Genomic DNA, 19,409 nt, shown 5'->3' on the forward strand with positions numbered 1-19,409 from the left:
TAAAACACTGAATAAATCTTATGGTGCTGAAAAATATGTGTATACAGCAGAGCGAAAGAAAAGTGAATCAACCTCCTGGAATTAACCAGTTGTATATATATATGTGTGTGTTTTTTACCCAAGCTACTCTTTTAGGGAATACATTTTATAAGACAACTTCAGAAATTTAAAACTTTAGAGTCAAGCTAACTATCCAAAAAATTAGTGCAAGTAAGGGAAAAGATTCCTAAATTCATAATTAATGTTTATAGAAATTTTAATTGTTTATTTGTTTTATTATTTAAAAGGTTTTCTATGAATTTTAAATTTATAAAGCCAAACTTTTCTGATATAGAATTTGCTCATGAAATAAAACCTTAGAAGAAATTTTGAACTAATTATAATCTCAAAAAACATGTGTGTTATTCACAGAGCCATTAACAGAAATTTGCCACAAACCCATTATGAGTAAAAATAATATCCAACATTTATTTCAGGTGTTTCTAAAAGCTCCCATTCTAGATCAACTGGAAGAAATGAGAGACAAGAGACTATCTAAATTCTTCACATTGTTTCAAGCCAGAGCAAGAGGCAAACTGATGCGAATCAGATATCAGAATATTCTGGAAAAAAGGTATTATCATACCCTCACTCCCAGAGCAAAGATGTACAGCAAATCATATGGCTTTATTTCAAATAACAGGCCAAGTCATGAGCTGCTCTCTCTGCTTGGTCTGGGTCTTAACAATTTTTTAGTCTTGGAATACCCAAAACACAGAGAACAATCAGCTTCCCCTCTCCCCTCCGCCCCCTATCCAGCCAAGTGGACACTTATTCACTATGTGCGTGAACTTGAGCCTTTCCTTTGGGAAGGTTTCTTTAGAAATGTGACAGTCTGAAGGTAGTGTGACTCACAATTTATGAGAAAAGCAGATTTAGAAGGGTTTGAATATATCACACAGTCAACCCTGTGAGAAAGCTTGCTTCAACATGGGAAGGTGTTCTGGGCACCTGGCTATATCACCTGGGTGAGAAACTGTGGCTCCTGCTAATGTGCACCTTTCTTATTTTATTTGGGGCACATGAATTAAGGACATCCATCACCACATTTAGACACATGATTGAAGATTTTCCTTGTTCCATAATAGAATTATAAAAAGCAAGACGACAAAATCTCTGAACAAAGGGCCATGAGCAAGGAATTCTGCAGTTGTTACATCAATATTTTCTTTGTTATAACTTATATTTAGCATTCACAATGCTTAGTTCACAGCTTGTTAATTAGATCTGTTTCCCCAAGGAGGATACCAATTCATGTCAGATACTAAGGACGTAACTTGTAAGGATCTTCTGTGAGCCACTGTGCTGGGATCTCGGTGATTTTTTTTCCTTTTTTTATACATCCCCATTTGCTTGTATGCAACATTTGTTGAGGACAGTATTACTCAAAACAATAAGTTCTCTGGAAACAGTTTGTAGATAACAGCTGACTGGGACACACACTTTGAGTCACAATTCTATACAGCAAGATTTAATATGTTTTAGGTTACATGCAATTTTAGCTTTGCAAGATATTGCCACAAAAGGGTTTCTTCCAATTTACTTTCCATTTCCATTACAGCATGTGAAATTGCCACTGATTCACTTGTTCACCAACATGTACAACTTCAGGTTTTAAAATATTTGCCAAATTTCTTCTTAGTTCTTACACTGGGGAGAGCTGCCATTTCTTTTTTTATAGGTGATATTTATGAGTTTATTTTGGGAAAATATGATTTATTGTGTGGAGAATATTTCTTTTATTGAATATTATTTTAATTAGCAAAATGAAGAAATTTTATCAATAATAAAAACAATAACTTTTTTCTAATTCAATAGATTTTTTCTGCAAAAATAACTCTAATGCTGTGAAACTAATTTTTGGTTGTCATTTTATCTTGAGAGTTTTATATCAATATTCAAAAGTAATTGGCCAATACCTGTCATTTCACTTATTATTTTAATTGATATGGGGTCAGAGTTAACCTAATAACATAAATGAGTTTTAGAATATTTCCTCATTTCAAAATATCAGAAAATTTGCTGCAACTATTAGGGATCTATTTATGAATCTTTGATAGAATTTACAAAAAAAGTCACATTTGTCTCTAGTATTTTTATTTATGATTTTATACATTTAAATATTTTGATTCAATGTTTCCTATTGTTTGGGGGCTATTATTTTTTCTTCTTGGATCTTCTTAGGTAAACATTTTGTTTAGAAAACATTTACAATTCTTTCAAGTTTTGCAATGTACTAAATTATGATTTTAAGTCTCCATTGTACCTTTAGTTAGGTTCCTAGAGGACGATTCTAATTTGTTATATTGCTGGAATGCTATTCTTGCTAGATCATCTTTGTTCTATTGTTTCTGTAATTGGGCAATTTTGATCTCCTATAATGAGTTCAGAAATGATTTTTGTTCTTGATCTTTATTGGAAGAATTTGGGAAGAATTAGAGTTCTTTAAATTTTGGGTAGAATTCACCAGTGAAGTTATCAGGTCCTAAACTTATTTGTTAGGCGATTTTAATTACTCATTCAATACCAGTAGTCATAATTTGTTTATCCAGTTTTCCTATTTGTTGATGATTAAAATCTTCATTGGTTGCATGCTTCTGGGTATTTATTTCATTTCTCCCAAGCTATCTAAATTTTTAGCCTGTAATCATTCACAATTGTGGAATTAGTTGTAATGCATCCTCATCTATTTATACTTTTGTTATAGTCTTGTCTCTTTTTTGTCAGTATAGCTAAAGGTTTATCATTTATTGATTGGATATTTGTATTAGTTTTTAAATTTATTTACTTCCTTGTTGTTTTTTCTTCTGCTACCTTTGAGCTTAGCTTGTTCCTTTGCTAGTGTTCCTTTTGTAGTGTTAGATTATTTGACATCTTTTGTTATTTATTAGCCTGTGTCTTAGGAATTATTTTACTTTGTCTTACAAGTTTTGATAGATCATGTTTCTATTTCGGTTTGTGTCAGTGTAGTTTTCCAAATACCATTTTTTCATTTTCTCTGATCAATTGCTTGCTAAGGAGTTTGTTACTTAACTTGCAATTAGCAAATTTCCAGTTTCTCTACATTATTGCTTTTTGATTACTTAGCACTGTAGTTGGGAAAGATACCTAGAATGAGTCTTCCTAAATTTGTGAAAATGTATTTTGTGACTTAACGTATGATTTGTTCTGAAGATTATTTCTCATGTACTTGAAAAGAATGTATAGTCTGCTGCCTGTGTATAGAATGATTAATACAGGTTTGTTTGGGCCAGAAGCTCAGTGGATGGTTTAAGCCCAGTTATTTATAATTGATTTTCTGCCTCAATCTATCCACTGGGCAAGGTGAGTTGTTAAAGTCATTAATTATCTTATTTCTATTTCTCCCTCAAATTCTTTGCTCTGTGTTCTTTCTAATTATTTGCTTTATTTGTTTCTGGTGTTGAGTTTATTTATATTTACTATATTTCTGATTAATTGACAAATCTCTTATTCTAAGCTTTGATTTAAAGTCTCTTTTATCTAAGTGTAGCTACCATTGCATAAAAATATTTTGTTTATTATGTTTCAAGATAACCTGTATTTAATTTGTTATAGCTCAAAAGCTAATTGGAGTCACTAAATGAAAAATTCAACAAGTTAAAAGTAAAAAGATCATAGTGGAGCAGGAACATAGGCACATCCTCACTGTTTTGCATTATTGTTTTTGTGGTATGTCTTTGTCTGCCCCTTCACTTTGTGTATCCTTAAAGCTAAGCTATGTTTCATAGACAGCATATAGTTAGATTTTGTCTTCCTATCTACTCAGCTACTTTTATCATTTGATCAGATTTATTTTATTCACATTTAAAATACTTTTTGTAGGTGAGAACTTAGTACTGTGATTTTGTTCATTATTTTCTGGTTATTTACCTGCTTGATTGCTCCATTCTTTTTAATTTTCTTCCTTTGCTATGTGATATTTGTAGCAGTGGTATACACTGATTTGCTGGGGTCAGTGTGGTGGGTGTGGAGGACATGAAGGCCATGCAGATGTCTCTGCATCCACCTGAAGGGAGTTCCACCTCCCTTCGCATGGACACTGGGATTCTGTAATCTATTTAAACATTGTTTGCCAAAATTGGTCTTTGCTGTCAGTGTGAGCTTGGTTTTCCTCCCCCATTGACCATATGCTAATCAAGGGTGTTAAGTCCCTAGCTGTAGTGGGAAACTATTCTTTCCCTATTTCCTTGGTCTTTAGGTCCCTCCTGTGACGCATTTCTTCTCTTGGCTGATTCAAGACTAAGCTGTAGAATGAGGATTGTAGTAGAATGTGTCACTGATTGATATGTGCCATCTATTGAGAACGTCCTGACCTCAGGATTAGGATGGCGGATATCCTGCCTCAAGATCAAACAATTGGCAGAAGTATCCTTAGGAATGCCTACTTGACCAGGTGTGAAAATTCTATGCCAGCCTTTGTGACTGTCTCTATATAAATAAAGCGGACAGCTTTCTCGCATTGTCCATGATGATCCTGAAATTGCAGTGGTCCATTTATTTTTTCTACGTTTATTTCACGCACTCTTCTCGAGCTCCGAACTTGGCTGGAGCTGGACTCCAACACGGATTCATTTTTCTTTATGTTCAATGTGTATATTAGAGATTAGTATGAGGCATGCATAAAATATTCCTTTTTTTAAAGATGTGTTTGTTTTTATTGCAAAGTCAGATATACAGAGAAGAGCAGAAAAAGAGGGAAATCTTCCATCTGATGATTCACTCCCCAAGTGGCCACACCAGCTGAAGCTGTGCCCATCTGAGGTCAGGAGCCAGGAGCCTCCTCCAGCTCTCCCACATGGGTGCAGGGTCCCAAGGCTTTGGGCTGGCCTCCTCTGCTTTCCTAGGCCACAAACAGGGAGCTGGATGGGAAGCAGGGTTGCTGGGATTAGAACCTGCAGCCATATGGGATCCTGGAACATTTAAGGCAAGGACTTTAGCTGCTAGGCTATGGTGCTGGGCCAAAAATATTTTAAAAATATATTTAAGACTGATAAAAATATAATTTCAACTATGTACACAATTCTTCATGCTTTTTCTGCCCTCACATTCTGTTATTTGTTTCATATCTTATGTATTCTTGAATTGTGTATTCATGAACCAAGTTATGTAGTTATACTTATTTTAAAACCTTTATGTGTTAATTTTTATACTAGAGTCCAAATAATTTATGTATGACTCTAATAATATTATAGCATTTTGATTTTGATTGTTTTACTACACTTGTAATGAGCTTTATGCTTTCATTTGTTTTAATTGTGTTAGCTAGCATCATTTTTTTTCAACTTTGAAAAATTCACTGTATTATTTATTTTTAAGTGCTGGTGATGAATTTATAGATACATATTTTTAAAGGTTTATTTATTTTTATTACAAAGTCAGATATACAGAGAGGAGAGACAGAGAGGAAGATCTTCCATCCGATGATTCACTCCCCAAGTGACCTCAACAGCCGGTGCTGTGCCGATTCGGAGCCAGGAGCCAGGAAACTCCTCCAAGTCTCCCATGCGGGTGCAGGGTCCCAAAGCTTTGGGTCGTCCTCGACTGCTTTCCCAGGCCACAAGCAGGGAACTGGATGGGAAGTGAAGCTGCCGGGATTAGAACTGGTGCCCTTTTGGGATCCCGGCATGTTCAAGGCGAGGACTTCAGCTGCTAGGCCACTGCGCTGGGCCCTATAGCTATTTTTTTGATGATAAATTCTTTATCTCTCTTTTTTGACTGAGTAACAGTGTAAAACATACTACACATTATACTCATTACTTGGATATTTCTGCACCAATTTTAATATAATGAAAGCTTCAAAAGCTTCAGTAATGCTGGATCAAGATTTTAAAGAGTACCTAAAAGAATTATAATTATTGTTTATTTTTTGCTCTTAATGCCCTTCTGCTAGTTTTGGATTCTTTAATCCTCTTTTTCATTTCCTGTAAAATTAATCAGTGGTCTCTGCTTTTCTCTTTATGTATTATGGACATGAAAATACAGATTCTTGCAATACCTATTGGCTTCCCTTTATATTGAGATGGTCAATTTATGTATATATTCACTTACTTGTTAGAGTTTTAGCACCTTCTGTATTTCTTGTTCTCTTGCATGTTCAGTAGTTATTTATGGGGTAAAAATGATGGAAATATTTTCTGGGTATCTAGTCCAGACAGTCGTGAGCCTTGGAAAGAGAGATATTTTTTTTTCTTTGCAGAGTCAAGACCCAGAGAAAAAAGACCCAGAAGGCTGTTGAGAATTCATTATAACCCCAATCCTTAAGTCATGAGCTTATTAAAGACTTATAATTCTTTAAAGTACTGTAGGTTACTTTTCTTTTTTCTCTTGATTTAGGAATGCACTTCTTTTGATCCAGTGGAACATAAGAACTTTCATGGCTGTGAAGAACTGTCCCTGGATGAGACTCTTCTTTAAGATTAAACCTCTCGTGAAGCACATGGGAGTGGGAGATAAGATAGCCAGACTGAAAGACGAGTGTGTGCAACTGCAGAAAACCTTGGAAAAAACCGAATCTCAGAGGCAGGAACTGAAAGCGAATCAAGTCTCACTCATTCAGGAGAAGAATGACTTACTTCTTCAGCTACAGGCTGTGAGTGGTCCCTTCACTGTTTTATCCAGTTTTTAACTAGTTTTCCTTGTTTCATAGTTCATGTTGACTTGAAGAAAGTAAATAGAAGAATATACTCTTCAAATAGCATAGAATTTCGTAAACAAACTGATCACAGAAACACACAAAAATAACATATCTTAGTAAAGAGTTATTCTTATTATTATTGGCAGACTGGCTCAGAAAAAGAGAAAAAACAGCAGAAGCTTTTTTTCCCCCACTTCATATTCACGATAACTATCATGGGATTTACAAAGCTCTGGTCTCAAAATAAAATAACCCATTAGAAAATCAGCTGATCTTGACTACTTAACTGAGCTTAACTGAGATCTTGAGGATTATTTCAGCGTTTCTAGGGGCATTTTCTTATGTTGATACTTTTGCTTCTTTTGTCTTTGGTTCAAATCTGCATTACTAATGAATTCTTAAAGCAGCAATGATCAGATCTGGTTTTATAGACACAGAAAACTCTGCTGTCCACTTTCACCCCCCAAATGCCTGCATTTGTTGCAAGGTGCGAGCAAGATCACACCAGACATGTCTGAGGTTTATTAAGGAGTCTTTATAAACCAAGCCTGGTGACAATAGAGCACAATAGCAAATCACAAGTCTATGCAGTAATCTAACCAATCATAATCCAAACAATCATAATCCCAAAAGGAACAAATGATTACCCTTAAGTCCATCCATTAAGCGGAGGACCTATGTCCCAGATTCCCCAACAATATAAGCTATCTTAAGAGACATGCAATGAATAACCTGGACACACTCACAAAGCTGCAGACATTCACCTTTCCCTGGCTTCTCTGCCCACATTCCACTACCGCTAGGCCTCACCTCTCCTGGAACTCCTGACAGCACACAAACCAGTAACAACATTATTATAACCATTGCCCCATCTAGGCAGTACACAGGGACCATGCTCAGGTGATCACCTGTCCTGGTCAGCCAAGAGTCGAGGTGCCAGAGTAACGGAAGCACCTGGCCAGAAAGAGAGAGAGCCCCTGCTTCATGGGCCCTTTAAAGGGGCTTGTGAGGGGCGTGGTTACACAACAATGCCATACTGTCCCCTCTCAGTTGATAGGTGAGTCACAGCTGGGCAGGAGCGAATACCTAAGTGTTGTGGGGTAAGGATTTGATTAGTGCTCCTTGGGATGGGCAGGAACAGGAACGGGGCTTGTAGCTAAAAACACCTGGACTAATTGGACTTGTGTGCATCTAATATCCTGACTAAATTAGGACGTGGGGGAAGTGGTTGAGGGTGGAACTATTATTCCATTGCTGTTAGGACCTACCTTCAGGACAGAGGGTAGGGGACACAGCCAAATTTCATTTGCCCACTGTCAATGGGTGCTGGCTGTCACTGGCTGCACCCCAGAACACATTAGCCAAGATGATCTAAACTGAAGCCAAAAGCAAAATATTGAACTCTGGTCTCCCACGTGGGTAGTAAGGACCCAAGCACCTGGGTCATCTTTTACTGCCTTCTCATGGTGTGCATTAGCAGAACTGTATATCAGAAGCAGAGTTGGGACTACAAAAGCACCGCGGTGTTGGATACAGGTATCCTCAGTGACACCCTAATTGTGCCAATGCCTTTCTCCAGATGGGCGATTTTGGCTGGTCAGGATTTAGATCTGTTGTCTTGAGAAGAAAAGAAACCCATCATATTGTTTCCCTGACGAGTCACTTTCAGATCCTCTAATAGGCACATCTTACACATTAAAATAGTTTTTACTTTTTGTTATTATTTTTAACTTATTTTATTTATGTAAAGAAATTTCACGTTTTGCCATACAGATTTAGTAGCATAGTGATCCTTCTGACCCTATACTCACTCCTGCCTACCATGCTTCCTACCTACCATCTTTCTCTCCCTCCTTCCTTCTTTCCTTCCCTTCTTAATTCCTTTCTTCCTTTACCTCTTTGTTTCTTGTTGTAAGTATGCAATCACTGAAGTTTAGGGTCTGCCTTGTGTTAAATAGCATAAATGCTCAGAAGTATGAGCAGACCCCTGTTTTTGGAAGGATCCCTATAAATGAAGTTTGATTACAAAAAGACCAGAAAAAAAATAATTAGTACTTTAGTGTGAAGATAACATTGTATGCCAATAAGCACCAAGAAATTCCAAGGAAACATGGCTTCACATAGGGAACAAAATAGGATAACCAGATACAAACTGACATTTTAATAAAATAATTATTTAATAAAAATGTTAAATAGCTATTTTAAAGGTGCTTATGAACATCAATAGAACACAAAAATTTATATTTTAATATAAAGATAAGATAAAGAGATTAAATAGCCTTAAAATTAAAATTGAAATACTTATAAGGAAATGAACAGTAAGTGAAATTAGAAATACAAATGATATCAATAGAATAACAAGTTAAACTACAGGAAAAGTTGGTGAATTTGAAGATGAGATGTTTGAAAATATAATCAGAGAAGAAAAAAGAGAAAAAAATTTGGAAAACATAAAACCCTTACAGAAGTGTGAAGAGCATTACAAATGAAAACTTAAGAGTCAGTGGGATTTACGTTGACATGAGGATACTAGAGGGATAAAAAGCATATTTCAAGGATAATAACAGAAACTTTCTCCAACCCAAAGAAACAACTATTCTGATATGGGAAAGTCACAGATCAGAACTCTAGTTAAAATCAACAAGGTCAACCCCAAAGCATTCTAAGTTTAAAAATAGCATATTCTCAAAGTTACTAGACCCAAGGAATAGATTACACAAAACTCTGTCCATTGTTCAGAATTATCACCTAAAACCTTACAGGTTAGAAAGGAGAAGAATGACAATTTAACATCTCTGAAGTGAAAAATTAACACTCAAGAGTCATATACTGGCCCCCCGTGCAGTGACCTAGTGACCAAATCCTCATCTGGCAACCACTGGGATCACATATGGGTGCTGGTTCATTTCCCAGCTGCTCCATTTCCAGTCCAGCTCCCCGCTTGTGACCTGGAAAAGCAATCAAGGACAGCCCAAAGCCTTGAGACCCTACACCTGTGTGGGAGACTGAGTGGGAGATCCTGATTCCTGGTTTCAGGTCAGTTAATCTTTGTCCATTGTGGGCACTTGGGCAGTGAACCAGTGGATGAAAGATCTTTCTTACTGTCTCTCATTCTTTTGTATATCTGCCTTCCCAAACAAACAAACAAACAAACAAAATAATAGCATGCTCAGCAAATCTGTCCTTTGTCTATGGAGGATATAAAGATGTTGGCTATGTAATATATAAAGACATTGCTAGACAAGCAAAAGCTGAGTGAATTTATCAGCAGCAGATCTCTTTCGCAAGAAATGGTAAAGGGACTTTTCAAACTTTAGGAAAAAAATGCTAGAGAGTAAGAGGAAGGTATCAGAGGTAAAAACTCACTGGTAGGTATAGCCAAATGAACAAATATAGAACGCTTTAAACTCAAATATGTGAGTCTTAAACTAGTTACATATTTAGTATGAGTACTAAAACTTAAAATAAGTATAAGTCATAATATTTTAATATGTTGAGATGGGCAATACAGAAAGATATAAATATAATATCATAAATTCAAAATGTTATAACAATTGAAATGAAATTCTTTGCTATTTTGACTGTTTTCCTATCCTTATAAACAATAAGTTGGTATAATTTAAAAATAGCTTGTTATTCTTAAGAGACTTTTGTAAGCTCAATAATAACAACAAAACAATGACCTCTGGAGGACTCATCAAAAATCAGAAATCAGAACACTGCCTGAAGAAAATAACTGAACAAAGGCCATTCTAAGAGTGGGAATGATAGGAATTAAAATGTACAATATGTAGAATATAAATATCAAAAAGGCAGTAGCAAGATCTTAGCTGTTAGTAACTGCCTGATATTAAAGTGAATTCTACTTTTTAATAAAACATATAGAATCACAGAATGCATTTAAAAAAACATGTAGTGTATACTGCTAACAGAAAGCTCATTTTGCCTCAGAGGACACATAAGCTGAAAGTGAAACAATGAGTAATACACTACATGCAACTAGAACTTAAAAGAATGCAGACTACACGTATTTCTGCCTAGAAAAAAGAGACAAGGAAGATCTTTAAATAATGGCAAGATGCTTAGTTCAGTGAGAGGAAATAACAGCTGTACATACACACCCAATATGGAAGCAGGTCAATATAGAAAATCACTTCACTTGATCTAAAGTGAGAAATAGACTCCAACACTGTCATAGAACTGTCCTCTCGCATCCAACTTCCAGAAGTGGGCCAGTCATCCAGACAGAAAATCAGAGAGCTGAGTTTGTGCCTTCAACTAACTGAACTGCAGACATCTACAGAACATTCCATCCAACAATTGCATAATACCCTTTTCGAGCATGCAGGAACATTCTTTAAAAGATTTATTTATTTTTATTAGAAAGTCAGACATATAGACAGGAGGAGAGACAGAAAGGAAGATTCATTGATTCACTCTCCAAGGGGCCGCAGTAGCTGGAGCTGAGCCGATCTGAAGCCAGCAGCTTGGAGCTTCCTCTGGGCCTCCTGCATAGATGCAGGGTCCAGGGCTTTGGACCATCCTCCTCTGCTTTCCCAGGCCATAAGCAGGGAGCTGGATGGGAACGGGGCAACTGGGATTATAACTGATGTCTATATGGGATCCTGGTGCATGCGAGGCAAGGACTTTAGCCACTAGGCTACTGTGCCGGGCCTGGAACATTCTTTAAGATAGATCATACAGTAGGTCATGAGACAGTCTCAATAAATTAGAGAAAAAAATGATATTGAAGATTAATCTGACAACAGTGCAATAAAAAGTTAACTCAATAACAAGAAAAACTTTGGAATTAAACAACTTGCTGAGCAACCAATGGAGTAAGAAAGAAATGATGAAGGAAGTTTTAGAATGAATTCACAAGATCTCAAACCTTATGGTATAAAGCAAACCTTATGGCATATAGCAAAAGCAGTTCTAAGAATATTTGCAGCAGGCAACTTCTATATTGTAAAAGTGTAAAGACCTCAGCAAACAGCATATTTTAGCATGTCAACTAGAAAAGTAAGAGCAAATCAAACTTTATTATTGGAAAAAAGAAATAAGAAAATTTATAGCAGTATAAGTGAATAAATATTTTAATAAACAAGAATTAGCAAATAAATGTGTTGGTACACACAACCTGTCAAGATTAAAACATGAGTATTAAAATATCTGACAGATGATAACAGATAGTAAGTTGGAATTAGTAATAAAAGGTCTCTTACCAAAGAAATTCCCAAGAACAGATGATGCACTCTGAAGTCTGCCAAACATTTAAAGACTTAACAACAATTGCTTCTTGATCTTTTGGCTAAGATCAAGTGAAGACATAACAACAGCTTCTTACGTTATCCAAAAAAGTAGACTGGTGGAAAATTTTTTCCAAGCAGCCCCATAAGGCAAGAATTACTTTAATAACAAAATCAGACATGTACACAAAAAAGGAAATGGAAAAGAAATAGAGAGAAAATACATAAAGGAAAGAAAGCAAGGAATGATGGAAGGAAGGAAAAAATGATGGATGAAAGAAAGGAGGGAAAGAGATGAGAAGGGAAGAAGGAAGGGAGAGAAAAAGAAAGAAAGAAAATAAAGAAAGAGGGAAGGAAAGGTGGAAGGAAGGAATGAAGGATGGAAGGAGATAGGATAGGCAAGGCAAGGAAAGGAAAAGAAAAAGAGAAAGAGAAGCAAGTTAGCTACAGACCAATGTACCTCATGAATATAGACTCAAAATTTCTCAACAAAATATTTGAAAAACTGAACCCAACAGCACAAGCCAAGATTACTAATCATGTTCAGGTGGTCTTCATATCAGGGACACAAGATTGTTCAACATATATGAATCTGTAAATGTGATACAGCATTCCAAAAAAATAAAAGAAAAATATGTGATTATTTCAATAGATACAATAAGGTTTTTGACAAAATGTAGCATCTGTTCATCTCAAACACTGAAAAGAAACTAAGTTTGGAATGGACTGATGCTAACATACATAAAGACCATATAAAACAATCCAACAGCTAAAACTTTATAACTTGTAAATGAAAGATTAAGAGAAGCTCTTTACAGGATATAGGAATGGGCAATTAAGTTTGGTAAATGTCTAAATGTAGGCAGCAAAAAGCAAAGAGTAGATAGATTGGATTTCAACTATTGTCTACTGAAAAGCAATGAAAACAGGTAACAGAAAAAATAAAAACTACAGAATGGTAGAAAATGTTTGCAAGCTCTATCTCTGACGAAGTGCTAATAACTGGTATATTTAATGAACAAAAAATACAGATAATAAAATTAAAAATGGGTCATTTCTCAAAGGAAAACATACAACTGACCAGCAAGTAAAGGGAAAAAAATGCTCTGTATCACCGCTAATCAGGAAAATTCAAATAAAAATCATTGAGATACTGCTTAGCTGCAGTTGGGTTGGCAATGATCAAAAATGCTGGCAGACTGAAAGTAATAGAGCATCTGCACACCATTAGTGGAAATGTAAATTAATATAGACACTGACAAAAACAGAATGGAAATTCCTCAAAAAACTAAAAATACAGCTACCATATGATCTGTATTTTACTATTTGGCATATATATAAGGGAAGTGAAGTCTTCTGTAGTAAAGACATTTGTGTTATGTTTATTTCAGCACTTTTGAAGTTTCCAAGAATTGGGAAAAACTTGTAACCATTAAGTGAAGCATTAATAAATAAAGGAAATATGGTATATATTTACAGATGAATTGTAGCATAGAAAGGATATAATGCTGTTATTTGCAAAAATATGAACAGAATTGGAGGTCATCCCATTGAGTGAACTAAGCCAGGCATAGAAATAAAAACATTATACAATCTCCCTTGCATTTAGAAGCTTAAAAACTTAAAAACTTAGTTAAGTTAAAATTTTAGTTGCCAAAAGCTATAGAAAGTGATGGAGAGGAAACTGACTGGATCTTTACTCTGTTAGACCTATCTTCAGACCATAGAAGGTCTCCCCAAGAGGCCACTGAACTTATCTGGACAATAAGACGCTGAACTTTATGCTAGGCATGTGTTTGCAAGCAATGAATCTCAACTGAACTTGAACTATGGTTATGCAACAAGGTGGAGGAATCCACCATGGGGGGAGGGGTATGGGAGGGGTGGGGGGGATCCCCAGCGCCTATAAAACTGTACTACATAATATAATGTAAACAACAATTAAAAAAAAAAGAGTTGTTAACAAAGTTGAATAGGAGTATGAAGTTCTGGTTCTGCATGGAAAGATAAGTATAGAATATGATAATGTGCTGTGTGTTTCTCTAAATAAATTCTAGAAAGGATTTTGAATGTTTTTATCATAAGGAAATGTTAAATATTTAAGGTTAGGCATGTTTACACTTACTGGCTATTACTACACTATGTTAATGTGTTTCAAGACATCACATGGAACCCTAAAAAAATACAAATTTTTTGTACCACTAAAATTTTTAATTTATTTTGAAAATTGGTAAAGAATAAAACCTTTTATGGAGAACTCAGAAGCAAATTTTAGAGCAATCCTGTGAAAGCTGAATAAAGTTCAAATTTTAACTGAATAAAACGTTGATAGAACTATGAAATACGTAATAATACTTTTCAGAGAACAAAGTTAGACATATAAACTGGATCAAAGAAACAAGGATTCCTTTTCTAAAAAAATTGTTTTATTATTTTCCGTGATGTGTTTTATAGGTATAGGGATTCCTCCTTTTCCTACCTCCTTCGCCCTCCGCATGAAACAAGGATCATTTTTATTTATTTATTTATTTTTTTATATTTTGACAATCTTTACATAGTTAATTAGGGTAAAAAGGTTCAAGGGCTACAGGAAAGTGGGTAAGACTACTGTGTTTTCCATGTTGATTCCTTCATGTTTAAAGGGGGGTATTAAGGGAGAAGGCCCACCCAATTTCCCACCCTCCCCAGGACCCAGATGTAGGGTATGCTCTGAGGTTCTTGCTCAAGTGGTTTTGATATTTCAACAGTTATGAATCGCTGCCAATCTTGCCACTCCAAGCACTATGAGGTCCTTGAAGAATCCACTGATTGACATAGTCCATCATAGAGTCTCTGTTTGCCCTGTATTTCGCTGCCAAGATATAGCTGAGATGGTTGGTTGACCTGTTCTGTCTTCTCTCTTTTCTTGGTTAGGGTTCTGAGTCCAGCATTTTGATTGGGGAGATCTCCAAAGAAACTTTGTCTGAGGTGTTCTCAAACCAGATTCTTGTATGTGCTAGCAAATACAGAGCCCGGCACAGTCCATAGCCCTGATCAGCTGGTGGTTGCAATTGCTGGATTGGCTCTGTTTTCACTCCCAACTTCCACTGGAACCAATGGGTGTTGCAGTCCAGCCTGGTTCTGCCCAGCACATACTCAGCCCTTGCATAAAGCAGTGGGAGCTGCAGCCTAGTTGGAGGGACCCACAATAACCCCAACCAGGCCCGCCTCCTACCCTGGTTTGCCAGTATGTGTAGCAGTAGTCCAGTCTGTCCCACACCCCATTCCACTCCAGCCGCTGTCCTAGTTTTATACCCTCCTGTGGAAGTGGTAACCCAAGAGGGAGGAGCCCACTATTTCCCTCCTACTCCCATGTTATGCACTCTCCAGATCATTCTGTGGTTTGATTTGACAGAACTAGCCTCAGTGCCAGCTTCTGCCAGCTGATGCTGTGGCTAAGCCCAAACAACCCTCACCCACTCTAATTTTGTTTGCACCAGTAGGAATAATCAGCCTAGCCTGGCTTTTTCCTGATCTAGTCCACATGAGGCGTACAGGTGTTGTAGCCCTGGCCTAGTCTGGTCTGCCCCCATCCCAGCCCACGTTCTGCAGCAGGAGTAGCTGTCCAGCAAAGGAACCTCTCCTTATTCCCCTGCTGGCTCTGCCCCCTCCCTTGTTCTCACACTTACTGGTTGGGCGCTGCGGTCCCTTCCGGTACAGGCAACCTCACTTTGGCATTCCGTATTGTGCACCAGTCTTTCTTGCGACTGGACCTGGCTCAACCCACACTGTTCTGGTGCTTGGATTTGCCAGTGGATGACATGAACAGATTCAGCCTGGTCTTCCCCCGACCCCTCCCCATTGTATGCCAGCGGGTAACTTTCCATGGCCTGTTCTGGGCTGTTTACTATCATGTTTCGTGCACTTACCTGCCGGGTCTGTGTCCTGCCAGAGGAGTTGCCCAGGTTCCTCCATCAGAACCTCTCCCAATGCCAGGTTTCATGCTTACCAGTGGGTCCATGAGCCAACCCTACTCTGTCCACCTCCTATCCTAGCAGGAAGAGTGGCTTTTCCTGACTGGCCATCAACCCAAACTGGTTCTTGCTGTTGTATGCTTCAGCCCAGCCATGGTTTGTCCATACCCACGTATGGCTCACACATGGCTCAGTAGGGGGTTGAGACCTTGCCTAGTCCATCGCACCTCTATCCCAGTCCTCCAGGACACTAGAGGGTGTTGGGTCTGGCCCGGCTCGTTGCATCCAATCCCAGTCCACACTTGTGCCAAAGGAGACTACAACCATTTCCAGATCAAAACACAGCCCCCATTCCAGGTCACACGCACCTTGGAGGAACCTCAACCCAGCTAGGGTTGTCCCCTTAGCTCCCCAACCAGGCCTGTTCCCAGCCATACATCATGCGCATGCCAGTGGTTACTCTGACTCAGCTTGGCACAACCCCTCACCTGTCCTGACCTCTGCCTTAGACACTGTGGCTTAGCATTCCTGGCTCACACAGACCAGTAGGTGCAAGAGCCTAGCTTGGCATTACCTGTGCTCCATGCTGGTCTCTAGTTTTGCTTGTGGGCTAAGGTTTGCTCAGTCCTGCCTGATCTACCCTGTTCCATTACCAATTGACATATTTGCCAGCTATTGGAGCTATTTTTCCCAGCTTTTCCGACCCCCAGGTATGGACCACATGTTCACCAGCGGGAGCTATGACTCACCAGGGGAGTTTCCCAAGTTCCTCCACTTAATCCACTCCCAGACCCAGTTCTCATACATGTCATTGGGTTTAGGCCAGTGCCCGGCACAGTCTGGCCCTCCATTTGGCCTTGTATGAGCTGGTGAACGTTGCAGCCCAGCCCACCCCACATCCTAATCAGGATGCACATTTGGGTGCTGCTGCCCTGACCAGTCCAGACTATTGGGGTTCCTTTACCTGTGATTGATGGCAGGCTCGTTGGTCACACCGAGCTTAGTCCATGACCACCCCAATTCTTGACATAGCCAGTGTGGCTAGAATTTTCACAGGATGTGGCCCACACATTCCTCACAGAATTTATCCCCGGTTATGGTTCTTAAGTGTTAGTTAATGTAATGGCTTGCTTAATGTGACCCTTCTCCTGATCCATCATCATGTCAGGTAACATGATATAATTCTGTAGGACAAGCCCCAAGCCATAGCTTTTGCTTGGACTGGTATTTGATGGTCAGCATTGTTCAATGATTAGAAGTTTTACAAAGGAAGAGTTACTGCCAGTAGGAGTCTTTAAGAATACTTCGCGTCCTAGAAGCACAGTGGGTTCAACCTGGAGCTAACAAAGAAGCGACTCAAAGAACTAAAACCCTAGAACTCCCTGGCCGGGCGCCCAGCAGGCGGAACCTGGCACCAAATGGTGGGGACAGCTCAGCATTGGTGAGATCCAGGCATGAGACACCCCGTCCTGAAACCCTCCAGCAGCCAGGAGGCTGCTGGAAGTTTAAACTCCCAGGCCCAAGGTCACGCCCCTCCCCAATCCCATTCACCACCCAATGAAGGTGGTGGGTGTGTCCCGGACCTGCCCAGTCATGGAGACCTCCCCCCTTGGTGTACTCACCCCAAAGGGAGCAGCCCCTGGAGCCCAGGCAGACCCGGGGACAGCTCACCACATGCACATGGTGGCTGTTGTCTGGGATCCAGGCCTGAGACTCCCTGACCTGAGACCCACCACAAGGATCATTTTTAAATCCTTCACATATTCCAAGTGCCATCATAACTTAGTGACTGCATTCCAGTTATCATTTCAAGTTCATAAGAGAATAACTGCCACGGGGAAGAAATCCTCCTGGTGTTAAAGTGTGACATCATTGCTCAGTTGGTCTCCTGACCCCACAGGATGCGATCAATGATGGTCGATTGTGCTGTCCTCATTTGGAGATGTGACACATTCTATTTGTATATTGAGCTGAGTGCAACAAGTAACTATTCTGCTTGTCAACCTATGGTGAAAATCAAATACACCCATTATTTTTCAAATACTGAACATCTCTGATTTGCATGGATCCTTTCTACGTGTTGATATTTTGTTTTAATTTAGCACCTCTTTTAGGGAATTCAGTGAAGTTGGAGATTAGCCATTGTGTACCTCTATCTGCCTCTGCCACTTAAAGTTCCATTTATTGGGCAGGACAAGCTTTAGCCATGGCCAATCAATGAAGTAGATTTTTTTCTTTTTTTTTTTTTTAAATTCACCCCACCCCTTTCTTCTCTTGGTTTAAGAGGCAGATATAACATAAGCAAGACAAGTAAATAGATTTAAAAGTACCCAAACCAGACTGTTGTGGAGATGGGATGGGAACTAAAAACTGCAGAGGAAGGCATATGAACTAAGATTGCAGTGAAAACCATGGGATTTAAGAACTTATTCTAAAGAAAAAGTTTAACTTAGTCTCTGAAGACAACAACTTACACGTTAAAAGTCAGAAAGGTACAACTCATGCTAAATTTTTGCTTGGTCTATGACCCTGGAAGAACAAGACATTCAGTAAGAGTTGGAATCAGTGCTTACCAATGGATAAAAGAAAAAAAATGTCTATTATTCTCTCTTTGAGTATTTTATGAAATTTAGTCTTCACAGAATCACTGAGTCAAAATTTCCATTGGGGGTCTGGCATGGTAGCCTAGTGGCTAAAGTCCTCACCTTGCATGCAGCAGGACCCCATATGGGCGCTGGTTCTAATCTCGATCTCTCCACTTCCCATCCAGCTCTATGCTTGAGGCCTGGGAAAGCAGTAGAGGCTGGCCCAAAGCCTTCAGACCCTGCTCCCATGTGGGATACTCAGAAAGGCTCCGGGCTCCTGTCTTTGGTTTGCCTCAGCTCCAGCTGTTGCGGCCACTTAGGGAGTGAATCATTGGACAGAAGATCTTCCTCTCCGTCTCTCCTCCTCTATTTATATCTGACTTTACAATAAAACTAAATAAATCTTTAAAAAATTTCCATTGGGAATAATAGTAAAAACTGCTTTTAGTAAGTAATCTTTTGAATTAATCTCTAGTTTATGAATAAAAATATAAGTTAGCTGAATTTTTTAGAATATGCATTACATATCTGTGTGATCAACTACATTGCTGCACTTATAATCCAATTATAAATATTAATTTTTAACTTTTATTTTTATGATGCAATTTTGTAGGCTCAGGGATTCCCCCTTCCACCATTTATCCTCCCCACTCTTTTCCCCTGTGTTATTACAATACTATAGCCCTCAGAAACAGTCACAAGTCCATCACTCTGCTATTTAAGTGTATCATACCATTGTGTATAGACAATGGTAGAAAGTCTAGCATCCTATTGTCAAGATATTTTTGACAGTTTCTTTGGGAGTCCCACTTTCATGCAGGAGTATAGTTGCATACTGCAATATGTCTTCATTTTGTGGTATGCTAGTCTCCGTTATACAGTTCCTCTAGAAGAATATATGTACCTACATGTGTACCTGTATATATCT

General features: G+C 38.3%; 1 protein-coding gene across 1 annotated transcript in view; it reads left to right on the plus strand.

Annotated features, from left to right (window-relative positions):
* Positions 1–19,409, plus strand: part of MYH15 (myosin heavy chain 15) — a 174,895-nt gene that overhangs the window by 78,916 nt on the left and 76,570 nt on the right. The window contains exons 22-23 of the mRNA XM_040980919.1: positions 477–613; positions 6,394–6,649. Of these exons, the coding sequence (XP_040836853.1) occupies positions 477–613; positions 6,394–6,649 (393 nt within the window). The remainder of the gene's footprint in view (positions 1–476; positions 614–6,393; positions 6,650–19,409) is intronic.

This window comes from Ochotona curzoniae, unplaced genomic scaffold (genome assembly GCF_017591425.1).
Source record: "Ochotona curzoniae isolate NIBS_2020 unplaced genomic scaffold, NIBS_Ocur_1.0 contig_3498, whole genome shotgun sequence".
Lineage (NCBI taxonomy): Eukaryota > Metazoa > Chordata > Mammalia > Lagomorpha > Ochotonidae > Ochotona > Ochotona curzoniae.